This window comes from Thermobia domestica, chromosome 1, assembly GCF_964235325.1.
Source record: "Thermobia domestica chromosome 1, izTheDome1.hap1.1, whole genome shotgun sequence".
NCBI classification, from domain to species: domain Eukaryota; kingdom Metazoa; phylum Arthropoda; class Insecta; order Zygentoma; family Lepismatidae; genus Thermobia; species Thermobia domestica.
In genome coordinates, this window is record NC_137454.1 from 394742958 (window position 1) to 394762232 (window position 19275).

Below are 19275 nucleotides of genomic sequence, written 5' to 3' on the forward strand. Positions count from 1 at the left end.
AAGACAAACAATTTAAAACAGGCTTCCTCCCTCTATTAAGAATAAAACATCAGGTTTTCATAGATAGTTATTTGACACAAGAATATATAGGTATTTCAGTTCGTAATCAATAATAATGTTATTTTCTAAAAGCTAACAGCCCTAATATGTATTCTATATTTTGTGTTCAAATTACAACAATGGAAAATTGCGTCCCATTGTTATGCTTTGTTACCTAATATTGTATGCAAGTTCAAGTGTATATTTGTGTTCTGGAATGTCCAATTCATATTCTATGAACGGACGAAAGTAAATTCAATACAATACAACAAAAGCGAGAAGCGTCCATTTATATTTAACACTTCTATTTTTATTGCAGTTTAATCGATTACATCAATACTACGGTTTTCCCTAACTTATATGCAATGTATTGGTATGATAATTTCATGATAAGAGTGAAAGGCTGGACAAATGATTTCAACTCTCGAGTAATTGGCGTTGGACGATTAAGACAACTACGTCTTCCTCCTGGTGAGTAAAAACAAATTACACTGTTTTATGAAGAAATGTAAAACATTGTTTTAGATTCAGAGTTACGAGTTTTAATAAATTATTACAGTATCATGCCAAATATGCTATTAGAAATCGCCAAAATAAATTTCTTAGCAAAAGTTTTCAGAAAATTGTAAATGTGTTATTATGAAAATAAGAGCAATATTTACTATTGATAGATGGCGTTGGTAGGAACCAGTTGCTTATATAAAATGATTAAATTCTAATTACCTTTTCAGCAGGACAAAATATATGGTAAACTTTGTGACATTAAGATGAGTCTTTTGATCAAAAAACCTTGTCGCAGTGGTCGAAGTGAGACGGTGTGCGGTGGTATGCCATACCGCCTCTGGTTTCTCAATGACGAAGACATACCATACTGTCTCTGTTTTTTCAGTGATAAAACATACTGTCACTGGAAAGAGAATGCTAATATACCTTTAATAAATAGATTTGTATACAAAGTGATTAATGAGTAACTTTGTACGTCAAAAATTGTATTTATTGTATAGAAATAATTTCTAAGTTGGCAATACCAATGTTTTTGTTTTCTTTTTCCTACTTCTCGCTTTTACAACGATGTGTCTACAAATAAATCTACACCTTACTCCTACACAAGGACTCGTATTGGTTGTGTTGGTTATTGCATGCAACTCCTATCCAAGAGTCTGTATATGAAGAAATTATGTGTAGGGTTTTTAGAACAGTACATAGTTTGGCCGAACTAGGTAGACCTTTTACAGACTTCCCTTCATGGATAAATACTCAGAAAGCCAGGGTGTAGCGGGAAACCATTTGCAAATTGTTAATATAAAAGCTCGATTTTAGAGCATTTTCGTGTATAATTCTAGGATATTTTTTATATTTCTCGGAAAGTTGTACCGGGGGGGGGGGGAGTTTCTCTATGCTACCCTGTCCGTAACAACGGAAAAGTTCTCCCATGGTTTTGAGTCGTTGTGTAAATAGAAATTCGATTTCTTAGGCAACATACCCGAACTGTATTTCAACATTTAGATAGCTGATATGTCGAGTCAAAATCGTAATAAAACCTCTGCTTTTTTTTTCCATTTCGAACACTGCCTTGTCGTATGAGTATAATTCATATGATTCGTCGCTTAATACAGAGTATGATTCCTATTTAACAGCAGAATTAAATAAAAGACAAGTCAATGTATTGTTAACATAGGCTATATAATATAGCAGCGCATAATACATGAAACAATTGTTTAACTCATAACATGACAACGATTTTTACCAACATAACAATAGTACATTATAACTTCCTGACGTGATATGAGATCTTACCGTAATACTAAATAGACAGATTGGAGTCCACATAGAATGACTTAGAACGACATGTTTATTGTATAGACTTCCTTATATAAAATGTTACTAACACAATTATTTTGCAGAACAGTAGAATTATCGTAAGAACGACTAAAATACGTAGTTATTTCACGTCCAATTAGCGCACTTTATACGAATATTAATGAATTACTAATTAAGAAAATTTTGATGTACTCTTTTAAAGATTGCAGTTCATTAAATTATTTTTTTTTAACTGAAGAGGAAGAACAAAACTGTGTATAAATTCTCGATCGTAATCGTCAGTTCATTAACGGTGCAGATAAAGAATAACCTGACTGACACTAAACATTAAAATTAAGTTTTATTAAATCGAAGCAAAAAAAAAAAAAAAAATGAAATTTTTGAGTTTTACGTCCCACGGTTATGCCGGTTAGGCTAAAGGAGACGGTGATTATGAGTAATGAATGAAATGGTGGAATGAAGAAAGTGGGAGGAAAAGGGAGAACCCGGAGAAAACCCACGCACACGGTGTTTGTCCACCACAAAGTTCACTTGGCGGGAGCAGGGTTTGAACCCGAGACCCCTAGCACCAGAGGTGAACGCTCTACCACTGAGCCACCGCGGCCCGGAAGCAAAACAAACTCAAATAAAAATGGAAACTGAAGTGGGGAAATATAAAGAATATGGACACACGGCACAAAACATACCAAAACACTTGTAATAGAACACACAGGTCCATTACAAGTTTTCACGAATTTTAGGGAGAAGAAAATGAAGATACGTTATGTTCAGAATGTACATATAGCAAACACAGATATGGCTTTATATTGTAGCGTAAAGTAAACTTTATTGGAAACTGAGGAAATTTCATTAAAAATACTTGGAACATACTAAATTATATTACAATTCCTTGTGGAAGCTCGTGTGGTTCGAATCCCATGTTAAGCTGTAGGTTCTTGTCTTATATAGCCTTGGTGCTAAAAGAGATGCTAAACACAAATCCAAGTATATTATATAAATCTTTGTTTTCTTTTATTTGTATTTTAATGAAGATTTTGCATCTCTTAACAGCCCCGCGTCCTTTCTCATACGTTCAAAAATCCTTGCAGAACTTATCGAAATTCAAAACCATTTGCAGTTCTTCTTTTATTAGTTTGCCATTACTTCTGTTCGTTATATCAGGAGATCATGATTGATTGAAACTGGTATATAATCGAGAAGACGATAACAGACGAAGGCTAAAATGCTAAACCCAAATTATTCGCTAACATAACGTTGGAGTGCCAGTTAGATAAGAGATGAAAATGAAACCTTGTTCATTTTCTCTTTAAATATTTAGTTACATCGTTGGGCTGTATTGTTAACAATGTGTGAGAAATTAGTTCCTTTAATAAGGGCCGCGGTGGTTCAGTGGTAAAGCGTTCAGCTCTGATGCATGTGGTCCTTGGTTCGATCACAGCTCGCGCCAAGTGAGCTTTGTGGTGGACAAGCGCCGTGTGTGTGGATTTTCTCAGAGTTCTTCCGTTTCCTCCCATTCTTTCATTCCACCATTTCATTCATTTCTCATTATCACCGTCTCCTTTAGCCTAGCTGGCATAACCGTGGGACATACAACTTAAAGAAGCTCCTTCGTGGCTAAGCGGTTACCGTACACACCTTTGGCGTGGGGGACCCTGGTTCGATTCCCGGCGAGAGCTCATGTGGTTCGGATTCCACGTTAATCAGTAGGTCCTGTCTCATATAGCCTCGCTGTTGAAAGGAAAGTTAAACTCAAAATCAACTCAACTCAATAAAACTTAAATATTTCATTATAGTTCTTGTGATAATATTTTATTCAGAGTTACTGATAAAAATCATTTTTAAAATGTCATTTCTTTTTATTTAGGAAAGGAAGAAATAATTTTACGTGGAAAATTAAAACGTATAACCCAAAATATGCCAAAAAAATATAAAACAGGGGAAAACGTAAGATCTGCCAACTTTACGCTCAGCTGAAAAGCTGCTAGTTGATTCTCATTTTTTGGGACTGTACAACCAATCAGCTTTATTAGTGAGCTTTGCATACCGCATTCATCTGAACGCTTGTCAGCTTTTCCTCTGTAATTGTCTTTTCTTCTTCCCCTTTCTATTTGATGATACATCTTAGCGAAAGTGCTCACAGTGTACAGTATTATGTATCTGAAGCATTGTTGCATCTGACTACTTGTGATGATGATCCACATATGAGTGATAAAGGATAAAATGGACAGTAAAAGAAGCTTAACGGGAAAGAGCGTGTCAAATCATTTTATTTTAGAAATGCCATCCTGTTCATAATTCCTGATGCACATTGTTTTCTTTCGTTGAATGATCCAATGCGTTGGCCAAGTTCCTGTCATTTGACCTTATCCATTTCAGGATCAAGTGACTATCGATAGCACAGCTTTGCTATGATAATTAAAAGCTAGTGCCCACCACCGTATACATGATAGCAAAGGCGTTCCATAACTGTGGCTTAAAGTCACTTACGAAAGTACGTGGCACACTATCCACCCAACTTTAATTGTGTAGAATTGGTGGGCAAAATATGAGACGAATATCCCACATCTCACGTGTCTTGTCAATTAGCCGGATCTCAGTGTTGTTGAGATGGGAAATGCTGGAACGTGCATTTATTTTATTTATTATTATGCTTCTGTTTATTTATTTGTTTATTTTCATCTGTATCTTCTTAATCTTTTTTGGAACCTATGTTGTATCTATTGTTTATATGAATTCACTTAGGCCATCCATGTTAAATCGATAGGCCCTGTGGACTAAAGAAGACGGAGAAGGAATATAAAAGAATTGACGGAATAAAAATATAGAAGGAAAAGGAAAACCAACGAACACGGTGTTGTCCACCACAAACTCATATGGCTTGGGATGGAACCAGGGACTTCTCGCACCAGATGTGATCGCTCAACCATTGGGTCAGCGTGTTCCCTTATTAAATCGAAAACTTCGTGTTACACTTCTTTCAAAGAAACAGTATAAGTCTTTACTGGCCAAATAAGTTACCTCGTGGCTAAAGGGTTAGCATACTTACCTTTGGCTTGAACGATCCAAGTTCGATTTCCGATGGGAGCTCATATGGGTCAGTTTCAACATTAAGCTATAAGTCCACGTCCATTGTAGCCTTGGTGCTGAAAAGGGAGTTAAACTCCCAATAAACGATATATTTAGAGGGGAATAAAACTGTATTCCTTGAGAACTAATTTAATAACTATTAAGGTTGGAATTTATGTGACTAAAATATCCTACAAATTATAATCAATTAACTCCCCCTGTACATATATATAAGATAGTTCCCTGAGTAGATGAGTAGTAGGTATATAAGTAGATATATTCCTGAGTAATATTATGCTAGATGAATGTTGGGACTCCTGTTTCCCTTTCTCAAATTGAAGGCATGTGTAGCGACTATTATTAGGCTTAATGAAGGTTATTCTGTTTAGAATTCGCATATTTAAATAAATAAATAACTTGTACAGATATTGTATTGAAAATATCTTTTTTTTAGATTTGTGCCAGCATGTAGTGGAAGGTAGGAATAGGTCTAATACCTGTAAGAATTTAGGCTGTCCATCTTTTGAAGAAGATTATGACAACTATTCTTCCGAGTGGAATTCGTCTTATACCTGTGAGAATTTAGACTGCCTATCTGTTGGAGGAGATAACCAGAACTATTCTTTCCAGTGGAATTGGTCTTATACCTGTACGATTTTAGACAGCCTGTCTTTTGGAGGAGATAAGCACAACTATTCTTCCCAATGGACGAAACTCAATGAAACTGTGGAGAAACCTAAACTCTCTGACATTCCGTGGCTGTATAACGATTGGATAACGCCAGTTACATTCACAATGCTAGGTAAGATTATTCAATGTTTTGTATGTCATTTCAAAAGTGCAATAGAATAGAAAATCCCATTGTTGTTATTAGAAACACAAACTTAGATATTGATAGCAACTCTCTTGTTACATTGTACTCTTACTCTGACAAACCATTCTTTTTGTTTTTCCTAAAATTAATCATTTTGTGTATGTGTCCTATATACAGTATATCATAAGAATATCATCACAGTTAAAAGCCATCAGGTACAGGAAACATGGGTGAAAAGCCCGTGTAAGGATATTGAACATGACATGAAGTGCAGCGTAACAGACACAGGATATGCTAAGATACGAGCAATGCAGTACGGATACAGAACAAGAAGGTTAAAAAATAGAGATGGTAAAATTCCGTTGAGCTGTTCTGATAGAGAATTGAGCAGCAAACGCTAGAAGAAATACGTAGAAGAACTGTATGATGCGGACTGAAATGACCAAGAGGGATGTGTTGAGGAAGGTGAGAAGGGTATATGTTTCTTGGGCAGAATTTGAATAGACATTAAGATACTTCCATGATAGAAAGACTATTGGGGCAGATGGTATTCCTGCAGAATTACTGAAAAACATGAGTGAAAGCACGAAAAAGGCACTACTCAATATTGTCACAGACAGCCATGAAAAAGCAGAAGTTTTTCATGACTTTTTGCATAGTGAAACCGGTAATAGTGTTCAAGAAAGGGAATGCTGTAAAATACTCAGATTATAGAACAATATGAATTCTTTCTTATGTTGAATTCTAAAATTTTGTTGAATATTGAAAGAACACAATCAAAAGGAAGATTGAAGAAAATCTAGACCATTGGCTTCAAAGAAAGGAAGCAATTTTAGCACTTGGACTTGTTCTTGAAAAGTGACTTGAAGTAAATAAGTCAAAATATATAACTTTTATAGAGTTTGACAAGGGAAATTGGAAGCTTCTTTTTCAGACAATGAAGAATAATGGTCTGAATTGAAAGGATAGAAGGCTGAGCCTGGCAAGGTACAAAACACAAAGTACATTGATGTAAATGGAAATAAACATGAGGTAGCAATTAGAAGAGTGTAAGGCAAGATGCCTATTCTCGCCTTATATGTTAACATGTTTATAGAAGGCGCAAAAAATGAAAACGGAGACAAAAGGTGTACGTTTTGCAAATAACGCTGTTCTTGCAGATTCTGAGAAAGAAATGAATAAAATGATGGAAGAAATCTTGATTGAAATTAAGCTAAGGATAAACAAAGCAAAAAAAGTACAGATTCTCGCTCTATGAATAAAACCAGGTAGATGAATAGATAAGGTGTGCTATATCTATGTATTAATATGTATTTTGTAGTAAGACTAAAATGATGTATAAGAAATTATTGCAGTAGTTTATTCTATAGAGCTTAATATGATTTTGACATGTTCTATACCGCATGTACAAATGTACAACACTGTGATCTTCTGAATGCAAAATAAATAACTAAATAAATAAAAATAAGACCATGGATGTTTCCAGAGAGAGTTGCGTAGAACCGGTCTTATAGGAATTGGAGAAGATAGAATAGAAATGGATGATTTTGTTGTCTTGGCAGCACTATTACTAATGAAAATAGGTATATGATATATGACATTAGATATCTAGTGGTCTACTATTCCCATGATTTAACACACGCATGGAGGGCGTGCCTGCGGCCGCTGGGCCTATTTGATGGACCGGTTCCGCTAACATAAGCACCCGGTCTGTAGTTCCTCTGACTTAAACATTGTGACCTCGTGCACGTGGTGCACCGTCAAGATCAGTCTCTTGACCTTGACTCGCCTTAGCGAAGAAACCCTTATTCCCTAAGAGTGGGATACGCCCACTGCGCGGCAAGACCGAAGTCCTGCCCACTAGTTGCTTACTGGTAAAGGAGAACTGCTAGTGAGTCAGTCCTTCCATGCTCTGTAGCATGGTGCCTGAGGGTTTTAAGGCTATGATATATGACAGAAGCGAAGAAAAGGTTTGTGATAGCAAAATTGACAATGCGTTGTTGAATATTGTTGTATGAAATTTCACCATGGGGAGCAGACAATTGCGAATGATTTTTTCTGTACAAATTCAAACTGAGATATTTTATACACAAAACTGCAGAATATGTTAACAATGCATTTGGCCCAGGAACGGCGAATAAATGCTCCATTCTCCATGGGTTTTTCAAATATCGCTTCGATGACAGCATTCCAAAATGAGCTCCATGGACCTGACACGCATTATGTTTGGATGTCATACCAACGTCGTTAGGTGATAGTTGTAATTTAAAATGGATGGTGACTACATTGTTATATACGGTATGATTAGGATAAGGACTGTAACCATAATTTAGATTTGTGTAACCAGGTTCTTTACTACTGGACACAACTTTGAGTAATACGTATAATTATAAAGACGAAATAAATTGAATTGCCTTAATTTAATTAAAGACGAACGCAACAACTAGCATTTTTAATATTATACTGTTAGTAACTATAAATTACATTTCCTCAACATACAATGAATATTTTTTTAATTATTTTGTTTCTAAGATTCATTTTAATTCAATTTAAGCGCTTTGTGCCTACAGCTAAATTTCAACTCTTTATATCGTGCCTCTTTTCTTTAAATGGAGAATCGAATGTCATTAATGTTAGATAATTATTTATAAACATTTAATCATCATTTTCACTCAATCTTCACCTTTCATTTATTATTGAGAGAAATGTGACACACAGCAAAAGAATAATATATACACATTACATCAAACATATACTACTGAAAAAAAAGCGACACATTTAAAGGATATTAAAACCATACTAAAATCCAAAAGAAGTTATCAAATTTCTCTGTAGCAAAAAGTATTACAATGTTAATGAATAATTACATGATACTATGAAGCATGTGAAATTAAAGCAATACCAATTATACTCAAACATCCCAACATTATATGACAGTTCCTATGTTCTGGTATCCGACTGATTATCTACGAAAATGTATGAATAAAAAGTTACGTTAACGAATCATTTTCTCTTCCTTTTCTTTCTTTCCATCCTAAATCTCTTTTAAGTCCTTTCTAGTTATCTTCGTCCCGTCTTTCACCTAACCCTTGGCCCTACGTGTTTTTAACATATGATACATTCTTAGTTCATTTTATTTATTTATTTATTTTATTTATTTCATTTTCCGCCGCAAGAACTTAGCGTTCATGGCTTCGTCAAGAGATATAGTTACAATTACAATTAATAATAATAATAATTACAAGAGATACGCTACAATTAATAATACAATTATTAAAAAATAATATATAGTAATACAATATATATAATAATAATACAAAATATATAAGTAACAATAAAAATTCAACTAAAAGTATATTTTTAGAGAAAATATAAATTGTACCTTGTTTTATATATTTCAAACTTCAAATAAATTTTAATATTTACATTACAAAGAAAGATCACACTGAAGATGTTTATCTAAACCATAGAAAAGATGTTTAAGTAACAGTAACTTCAGGTGTCTTTTAAACTGCAAGTTTGGCATTCGTTTGACACGATCTGGCAATTTATTATAAAGTTTTATTCCTACGTGGTGTAACGAATTTTGAGTTCTTGTTAGACGGAAATTTTGTATATGAATATGATTGGTTGTTCTTGTGTTGTATTGGTGTAGATCCGAATTGAGTTGAAAGTTACTTTTATTCATATGTATGAATGATGTTGTTTCGAGAATGTATATACACGGCAATGGTAATATTTTAAGTTTCTGAAACAGTGGTCTACTTGGTGTATGAAACGGAACTGATAACATTATTCGTAACATTTTCTTCTGCATTGTAAATACTTCCTTCGCATGACAGGTATTACCCCAGAAAATGATTCCATACAATAGAATTGACTGGATCAATCCGAAATAAATTGTTTTAATGTTTCCGTAGTTAGAATCTTACTAACTTTACGTATAAGATAGATTCTCGCGCTTAGTTTCCTCAACAAATCATTTACGTGATCATCCCATGTTAACTTAGAGTCTAATTTTAACCCTAAAAATTTATAAGTGTCAGATACCTGCATGAGCTCCCCGTCTATACGTATTTGATGTATATTTAGAGAGTTCAGTTTTCCTTCATTTAAACTAATTATAGTTGTTTTCGATGTATTTAAGTAAGTTGGTTTGCTTTTATCCATTCTGTAATTTTATCTGTTGTGTTCTTAAATATGAATTCCTCGGAGCCAATGTTATTTGGAATTTCAACTAAAATGTTTGTATCATCCGCAAAAAGTACGCTTTTGTTTGGAACTATATAATCGGGAAGATCGTTAATGTATATAAGGAAAAGTATAGGACCTAATATTGATCATTGTGGAACTCCGTGCCTAATTGCCATACCTCTGACTTGGTTGGACCTATTTCCACATATTGCATGCGGTTAGTCAAATAGGATTGGAACCATAAATTAGCATGACCTCTAATACCATAACTACCTAATTTATTCAATAAAATTTTGTGATTAACAAGATCAAAGGCTTTGATAAGATCCAGAAAAATTCCATATATTTTATTTCTGCTCTCTCTCGCTTTATATATATATCACTTAGAAAAGCAACTACAGCATTGTTAATTGATTTGCACTTCCTAAACCCGAATTGGCTCTTCGTGAAGATATTATTCTTTTCCAAAAAGGGCACCAATCTGTTACACATAACTTTTTCTAAAATTTTGGAAAAAACAGATAGAATAGAGATAGGACGATCAATGGAAGTGTGATATGTATTCATAACAGACAATAAGAAACATGGGACGAGTTTACAACATTGGTTCGGCTTGTCATGGGGCATATCCTAGTGCTCTTTTAGAGTCTTTTGTCCTCTTGATTCTATTTACTAAATACCTGACCATTAATTTCATATCCAGGTTGATCATCTGCCAAACCTTTCTTCACCCATACATTATGATCCTCAGTATGTGTGCTTGTTGATGTATACAGGCTTCTAGAACGACAGTATGAAGTTATCAGTCAGTTGCTTCACTTAAAAGAGAGGATCTGCAATCATCAATGTGTCATCTTGTTATTTCAATTTGAGTTTCCTCCATCACTTCATTGTTTGCTATAACCGATTGGGGAGTTTCTTCTTTTTTCGGGTATTCATAACTGCCTCTGCACTTACGGAGTTGACATTGATGTCCAAACACTGTTTTCTCTTTTTAAACACTGTATTATATCTTGAATGAGGAATAACCTATCTTGAAACTGAGTCATGTCTCCCAATTTAAAGTTAGCGATAGCCTTGTTGTCTCTTGTGATAACTTGTCACCTGAGTATTTTAAATATCCTGGTTAGTAGAGCAGTACAATACTTGCAAGTTAGCACTAGTTTGTTCTAGATTGCTGGCTATTTTTATAGCTACAAAAGGTCAACTCTGCTGTACAAATCATTTGACAGTTTGTTACGTCATTTATAATTCCAGTCTCTGAAAGCTTCAATTCATATACAGTACCCCTTGTTTAATACTATCACAAACCGATTCACTGATTGATAACTAAAATTCTTAATACTGTATGTTGTCAACGTGGAATTTATATTTGATAATTCTTTCATTTCTAAACTCATTTTAAGCACAGATCTACTTCAACTCCTTAAGGAAACCATTCAATGTAGAAAAATGCATAAGACAACATTGGTGCCACCAGAAATATGTTTCTTGATTATAATAGAATCCTTGCCGCTACGATTTATTTGTATTCACACTTACTGTTATCACTCATTACAAAACTAGTGGCAGTCTGACCGGCTTCCCCACTGTCCATGGCACCCGGTTCGTAACAGCAAGTAACTGATTACTACTGTGTCATTGTTTAGGACGAAATTAATTTACTGGAAGTCCTTGCTGTGTAGCAAACATAATGATAAACTATCACAATATTGCGAGCGGTGATGATATTCAATGAGGAAAGCAAAAGGCTAATACTCACCGGAAAAGATATATAGCAGAATTTCTTCCACATGTAACAGGTAGCGCTTTCGGAAGAAGTTTTTTCCATCTTCGGCCTGTTAAAGACTCAAAAAGGATTTAAAAACATAAAGGAAGGATTTTTTTTTTAACAAAATGGTTATAAGGTAGGTTAAGATATAGAAAACAAATCTTCTGTCAAACACTAAACACATAGGAATAGATGGTTATGACCGTCAGCATGGCCACAACGTTGCACTTTTTGGACAGATTGTGTATATTTTCTTAACTTTTAATCATCATGCAAAATTATTATTTTGTTCATATAAAAGGAGAAGTTATTTTTGTTGCTTCGCTCTGAACGCTTCCGAGCTGATGAGAAACTCTGTTCTTTCTTTGCCTGCAGGTGCCTTTCTTTACTCAGACTCATTGTCACCGTCGATAATACAAAGAAATTATTCTTTCTGAACCAAACGCTTGCCTCATTAGCAAAGTGTTTCGAAACAGCAAACTTTTTTCTTTCTTCTTTCCTTGAGTGAAGTTACCAACTCATGATTTTCGCTACTGAGACTATTTTGTATATATTCTTCATATCAATAATTATTTATGTTTGGAAATCCTTTTAGACACGAAATTGTTACATTGCAAGCAGGTGCACGTTGAACGTTGCATTCCCACGCACTAACGCTTTGTTATTTCAACTACCGTGGGAGCAATGCTCACAGTCTGTATGAATTGCTGGCAGAATGGTTAATTTCCACAATTGCCAATGTGCACTCTTTTTTACTAAATTGTTTTGTATCGAACTACGAGGTGAAAAATCTATCAGTCATGGACTGAATCCTTAAAGTTGGTCTGCAACACTTATTTAATTGCAATCTCCAGGTTTTTACTCCCACGAAACTAAAACACGTGTTGCCAGAGCTATTAAATATACCACAACTATATTTGTATCACGTACGAATATACAAACTTCTATATTTCTTTTATTGAATTTTAAAATACACTGCCAACCAGAGACATGACAACCGGGATTTTCCCAGGTGTTGGCAGAAGCGCGGAGTTGGCGCTGATTGAGAGAAGCAGGAACGAAAAGCACACAACAGACGGACTTACTTATGTGCTAGTATGTGATGGTTAGAAGAAGTATTAAGTATTTTGTGAAATCATAATTGCAGCATCAACTGGAAAAGTGAACGAAGTGTTGTTCAAGTAACTACTTTATAAAGTGATCGTTTTTGGAGTTGCAGAGCCTCGTTGGAAGTTAGTGTTCCCTCCAATCCCTACACTCATTGCCCTTATTTCACAGTGAAAGCCCAATTTCAACGTGAATAGTGATTTAGTGAATGTGATAACAAAACAACCAAGGGTTATATTTTCAGTGTTTTCATCTACCATATATATTCGTGATATTAAGTGTTTTATCTTTCTCAAGTGTGTGTGCAATGTCATTCCCTCAAGCATTCACCTTGGGTACTGGCTTCCAGAGCATTCCCCAAAGAAACAGTTTATAACAACCTGGGTCAGAGCTCGTGTCCTGTCCAAGCAAATCAAATCTGTTACAACCACTCTTTGCTCAATTATATTTCCTATTCACCAACTTCCAATGGTGTAGGATTACCCAAAAGGTATGAATTCAACGCCGCTGAAATTATTAAACTTCCATTATGTGTGGCGATCGGCTGCCAAGAGCAAGTATCCCACACTGCACCAATGGGTAAAAACTACGATTTTGTCTACCGGAAGTGGTACAGTGATATCTTGTTTTAATACTGACGGACAAAATTGTCAGTTTAATCACTGTTAGAACTGAACAAGAAGTGAACGTATCGTTAAACACGTAGAAGTGAAAACTTTCAATTATAATGCAACAAAGTGAAATTGCACTGAAAAATATCTCATAACCATTTCAGGATTTCCACCCAGCACTTGTAAATAAAAATTATTGAGGAAAGAAATTATCAAAATGCTAATAAAGAAAAATAAAGTTCTGCAAAGGTACAATCAGTTAAAATATACTGCATCTATTTTATTTTGTACATATCATTGCCCTAGTATATTCTTTATTTCAAGTAAACAATGTATTCTGTAATTACAGGAAACTTTACTCGTTACTCTGGTGGAGGGTATGTTGCTAAACTTGGAAGGACAAACGAAAATTCCCAACTTCTGCTCAATTACCTGGTAAAAAACAATTGGTTGGATAGTTTTACAAAAGCAGTCTTTGTGGAATTTAATTTGTTTAATCCAAATGAAAATCTTCTCTCCTGTGTTTCTATTCTTATGGAGAGGACTTTGTTTCACATATTTATTACGCAAATAACAGTAAGTAATCGCTATTTTATTACAATTTTCTTAACTGTAGAGTAGTGCCTAAACTAATAATAACAAATGAGTTTCGTTTCACACTGTGGAACTGCGGTAGACTTCCGAACTGTGAAATTCAATACTTGAACTGTTTGCAATAAAGTAATAAGATCAAAATTTAAACTGTTTCTCGAACGCTAAATCCTTTTACTGTTTTTAACTACGGAGATTAAAATTAAAACCGAAAGTATACCATTCGGAGAGATTACAGCCACTTTACATAAAGCAGAATAAAGTTAACTTTCTCAGTCCAGGTTCATGTCTTCCTTTTCAATACAAGGTTCAGCAGTACTCCAACTGTATCAAATGAAATAGAATCCAGTAATGCAAAAAAACCTTACTCGGCCAAGAACACTTTCCTTTTCAATGCAAGAAGAGCTGAAAAATCCACAACATTTCACCTCATTGTTCCAAGAAAATACTAGTGTATCATACGTTACCTTTAACTAGTTCAGGATCCAACAAGGTCAAAGCTTCACTTCGTAAATTTAATTAATAAATTAATGCTTGATAATTATTGATCCTCAAATAAAATTCTCGTTATAAGAGGAAACGGGTCATCGGCTTCCTTTGACCTAATTTCTGATGGTTATATTGACCAATTTAAAGCGAAGAACATATTGGCATCTTCTACTGAATGTACAGTGCAACTGCAGTGCCTTGATTAAATAAAAACCAAAACTATTACTGCAAATTATGTGAATGATATTACCATCACCTAAGAATAAGCAGGATTGGTAACACTGTGTTAATTGTAAAGATTGGTATCATGAAGAATGCTTTAGTGATAAGGTTGAAGACCAATGATGCATGTGCTGCTTATTCTGGTTAATAATGTCACGTTTTATTGTTGATTTCAAGAAGTCATCTTTGTACACACCTGAAGTAAAGATGGCCTTTTTTGTATGTTCGAAATTAACTAATGAATCGTTCTTCTTATTTGTGGATATCATTCATTCTTAAGCATTTAGATTAGATTAGATTAGACTTATTAATTATTGTCTGGACCATGTTACATGTACATTTGTACAAAATGATACAGAACTCGTCAGTACATGATTTCGATACAATATTTAAACAAATGCAATGCTCTTGTGTTCAACAACTGGTGAAAATAGATATAGGCTAAACCAATTTTACAATCTATATAATAACGCGCATATATATGCATATATATATATAGATTGTAAAATTGGTTTAGCCTATATCTATTTTATGTATATATATATGGACTTAATTACTATTTTAATTACTGTAAATTTGTATTTACCATTTAGTATATACAATGGGAATTTAATTACCTTTGGAAATTTCAAAATTTGCTGCTAAGGTATCATTTACAGTATAAAATGTGTTATTTAATAGCAGTTTACGCACTGAACTCACAAAGATGCTCTTTCTATGAGTATTTTTATGTACCCAGGTAGCTTATTATACAGTTTTACACCCATATAGATGTATGATTTTCCATATGTAGATGTTCTATGATACACAGTAGGTAGATAAGTTATCTTTTACACGCGTAAGATAGTTGTGGGTATCATCATCTCTTTTAATATTATCTAAATGATCCCAGGTAATTTTGAGTTCAAATATGTATAAAGAAGGAACGTCATCATATTCAATGATTCAAATAGTTTCTTACAGCATAATTGTGTACTAATGCGTATCATTTTGAAATGCATTAGCAACTAGCATATATATTCAATTATTAATATTTTATAGCCTAATATATCTTATGAGGGCCATCTTTGTCCCAACTATCCTACACCCAGATAATGGAGCTGCCATCTCGAAGGGTCTCAAAGCGAATTTTTACATTTCTCCTGTATTATGCAATAATTTTCAGTGTATTTTCAGTATTTCCAGTAGGGATATAAATTTCCAGTATTTTAAGCACCAATAGACACCCTATATTATTTTTGATGTGGTTACCCAATAAATAACCCTACATAAGTACAGAATATGAATGTTGTTCAAATGGACAATATTTTGTTCAAATAGAGTGGTTGATTTATTTTAGTGTCCCTTTGAGCAGCTAACGCTTCTGCCTTAAATGAGTTAATGCATTACTTTCCTCCTTCTCATCTTTTATTCTGTAGAATTTTGTGCATTCGTGTTTATACTGTGGAGTATATCTTATTCTTAATTATTTTCTGTCTTTATGCATACAGAAGTTCTGCCTCTTTTCGTGAACTTCTAAAGAATGACTAATTTAAGACTTAAAACAGATTCAGTGAGCCCTTTCTATTTCGATCAACAATTCAAAGAACAGAAGAGAGAAATAACAAAGTTCGTAAACGGAACGGTTGTTTGTTACATGCAATTAAAACGAAAACCTTGTGTACTTGCAGGTGACATCAATGAAGATCCGATATGAGACGTCACCCCCTGAGATCGTGATGATGATTATTCTGATCCTTCTGGTTGGCGTTCTGTTGTATTACTTGTACAGTGAGAGTGAGAAGATGGCGTATGACGCAAGGACCTCCACTGATTTCGCTACAGCATGGCATGTTATTAACATTATCATTATTGTCAGCGGAATTGCGACTATTCTGTTGTATTTCCAGCAGAAGTTATTTGTGTCGGATGCAGAACAGAAACTACGTGAGTCAGAAACCAACAGCTTTCACAGTTTTGCCCTTGCTTTGCTTACCGAACAGGTATTGCTCCTACTTCTTTCTCTGATGTTATTCTTCGTGATTATTAAGCTAGGCTTTGGCATTATAAAATATTTTTCCAGTACAATTAATACAGTTCTTAATGATGTGTTAGCACCTATTGCAGCTGCCTTCACAATATTTTGTGTCCTTCTGATAGCTGTTGTGCAAATGGGTTATATACTTTATAAGTCACATGTTTTGGAGTTTCACTCGTTTGGTAGGTCTCTAACTACAGTTGCTCGCATTGCCACACGAGGCTTCCATTTTGATGTTATTAACGACTTTCGATCAGCACTTCTATTTACGTTCGTTGCAGTTCTGTTGCTTCTTATGCGAATTATTCCTGCTGCAATTATGCTAGTTTCATATAAAAAAATCAAACATTTCTCATTAAGGTTGCAACAATTACGAGTTCAAGATATTCTACTAAAATATTTCCAATCTCTTTTCCGTGGCAGTGCTTACATAGGAGATCATGGGCGTTCTCATTTCGCAGAAAGCCTGAAGCTCCAATTACCTTTTGAAATAAGAGAAACCAAAATAGAATGTATGAAATATATAGTGAGTGGACTGCTCGCCAGAAGCCTCTTTCAGTACAAGAAGACCATGGATTGTCGGCTGAAAGCAATGGCTGCCTTTAGTGTTGATTTAATGGAAGGATGTTTGCTGCAAAAGGAGATAGAATTGGTGCCCGTAGGCTTAGGCTCAGTATTGAAAATGAAAGAGAGAGAGTTTCTGGCTTGCAGTCTCATTCTTAATGATAAAATTATGAATGATTTGGAGGATAGAATCTCATTATTAGAAAATTTTATGTAAACTCTTTCTATTTCAGAACGTTTTAAAGAGTTTGTTCTATCGTTGTTGTTGCAATTTAATTAATTATTATAAATCAATTCCTAGTTTGATTATTGATGTAATTTGCATAAACACTTTATTATATCTCTTCTTTCTTTGAATAAATTATTTTAGGATTCTCTGTTGAACAGAGTTTGATTCTCTTGAGACCAGGTGGATATCCTTTTAAGGAATGTAGTAGTTTTTGTTATTCTGAATGACTATAAAAATACAAACAAATGTTTAACTGTACGCTGTTGTATTATAACACTGCTCATTTCCTGAAGGAAAAGTACCGGTAGCTTAATTCTCCTATGTAATTTCTGTGATGAGAGTCCCATGGACTTTTCTGTATTGCTCGTCTCCAAATTCACAAAGAAAGATAACTTACAAAATGAATTCAAGGGGGGAGAGAGGGAGAAAGAAATTCAGAAGTTCCGACCAGGAAAGACTTTTCAGTTCAAACCATACATATTGCAAACAATTAATGGTTTTAAATCTGCATCGTTTCCTGAGACAACTACAAAAATGTGTTGTGAAAGACTTCGCCGTTTGAGACGATCATGTCAATGCAAATGAACGTCGCAAACAAAATACCAAGACTCCTTAATAATAATAATCATCATCATCTTTATGACATCAAATGAGTTTGCTTCTTTATTAAATACTCTACTCGTTTTGAGTACAGGATGAGTGGAAAGAAAGACCATATAAAAATAATGATGTATCCGCAAACCAATATACAGCTGAACATCCTTTCCCATATCTTCCACAGCCACCTTATTCACCCAATCTGTCGCCGCACAATTTCTTTGCTTCCGTGTGAAAATTCTGCTGAAATAGTTGCATCAAGTTATCCAAATAGATCAAAAGACACTGACACAAGTGCTGAGAAGGCTGTCCCTGCTTGCTTCCGGTCTTCCAAAAACGTTGGTAGCTGTGAAAGGGACTACTTTGACAGGACCAGGGACCATTCTTTTGTGAGTTGAATATTCTACTTTTTACGTCTCGGGAAGCGCTGGAGACTGTTCTTCCACTTCTCATTGCAGTGCTGGAACGTGTATATTGGAATAGCCTTCAGCTGATCGGTTATAGCTTTTCAAATGTTGTCCACGTCCCTTCATGTGTTTTTTCAATCTCAGAAATATGAAAAAGTCACAAGGATTCAAGTCGGGCGAATAAGGAGGCTGAGCCACAGGAATGTCCGTACTAGCCAAAATGAAAAAAAAAAAAGAGTTTACTGAAATCGCTGTGTGACAAGGCACATTGTCCTGGTGCAACATTTAGTTCATTTTGATAATTGGTCGCACACGGATGATCCTTTTTCGCAGTCTTTCCAGAACATTTCAGTAAAGGTGCTGATTAGCCCCTTGAGCTGCAAACACTAACTCTTTGTGAATGATTCCCTGGCTATCAAAAAAGCAAATCAGCATGCTTCTGATCTTTGATTTTTTTTAATTATTTAATATATATATATATATATATATATATATATATATATATATATATTATTTTGATTTCATTTGTTACTTTAGAGCAGGCATGTGCAACAGCCGGTCCGCGGGCCATACCCGGCCCGCTGGTCAATTATTGAAAACGATACTTACTATAATTTTTCTTTTAACAAAATATATTACTACAAATTTTTCAACAATCACGCAGTGAAAACATGGCAACGCCCTGATAACAACCGTGTGAGTTCGAAGAAAATTTCCCTCGGTATAAGGATTGCTA

General features: G+C 34.6%; 1 protein-coding gene across 1 annotated transcript in view; it reads left to right on the forward strand.

The window, feature by feature from the left end:
- LOC145665344 (polycystin family receptor for egg jelly-like) overlaps positions 1-17710 on the forward strand; it is a 177175-nt gene extending 159465 nt beyond the window's left edge. Inside the window, exons 33-36 of the mRNA XM_081732644.1 lie at positions 359-510; positions 5381-5728; positions 13773-13999; positions 16396-17710. Coding sequence (XP_081588770.1) covers positions 359-510; positions 5381-5728; positions 13773-13999; positions 16396-17523 — 1855 coding nt within the window. The 3' untranslated portion in view covers positions 17524-17710. The remainder of the gene's footprint in view (positions 1-358; positions 511-5380; positions 5729-13772; positions 14000-16395) is intronic.
- Positions 17711-19275: the final 1565 nt, after the last annotated feature.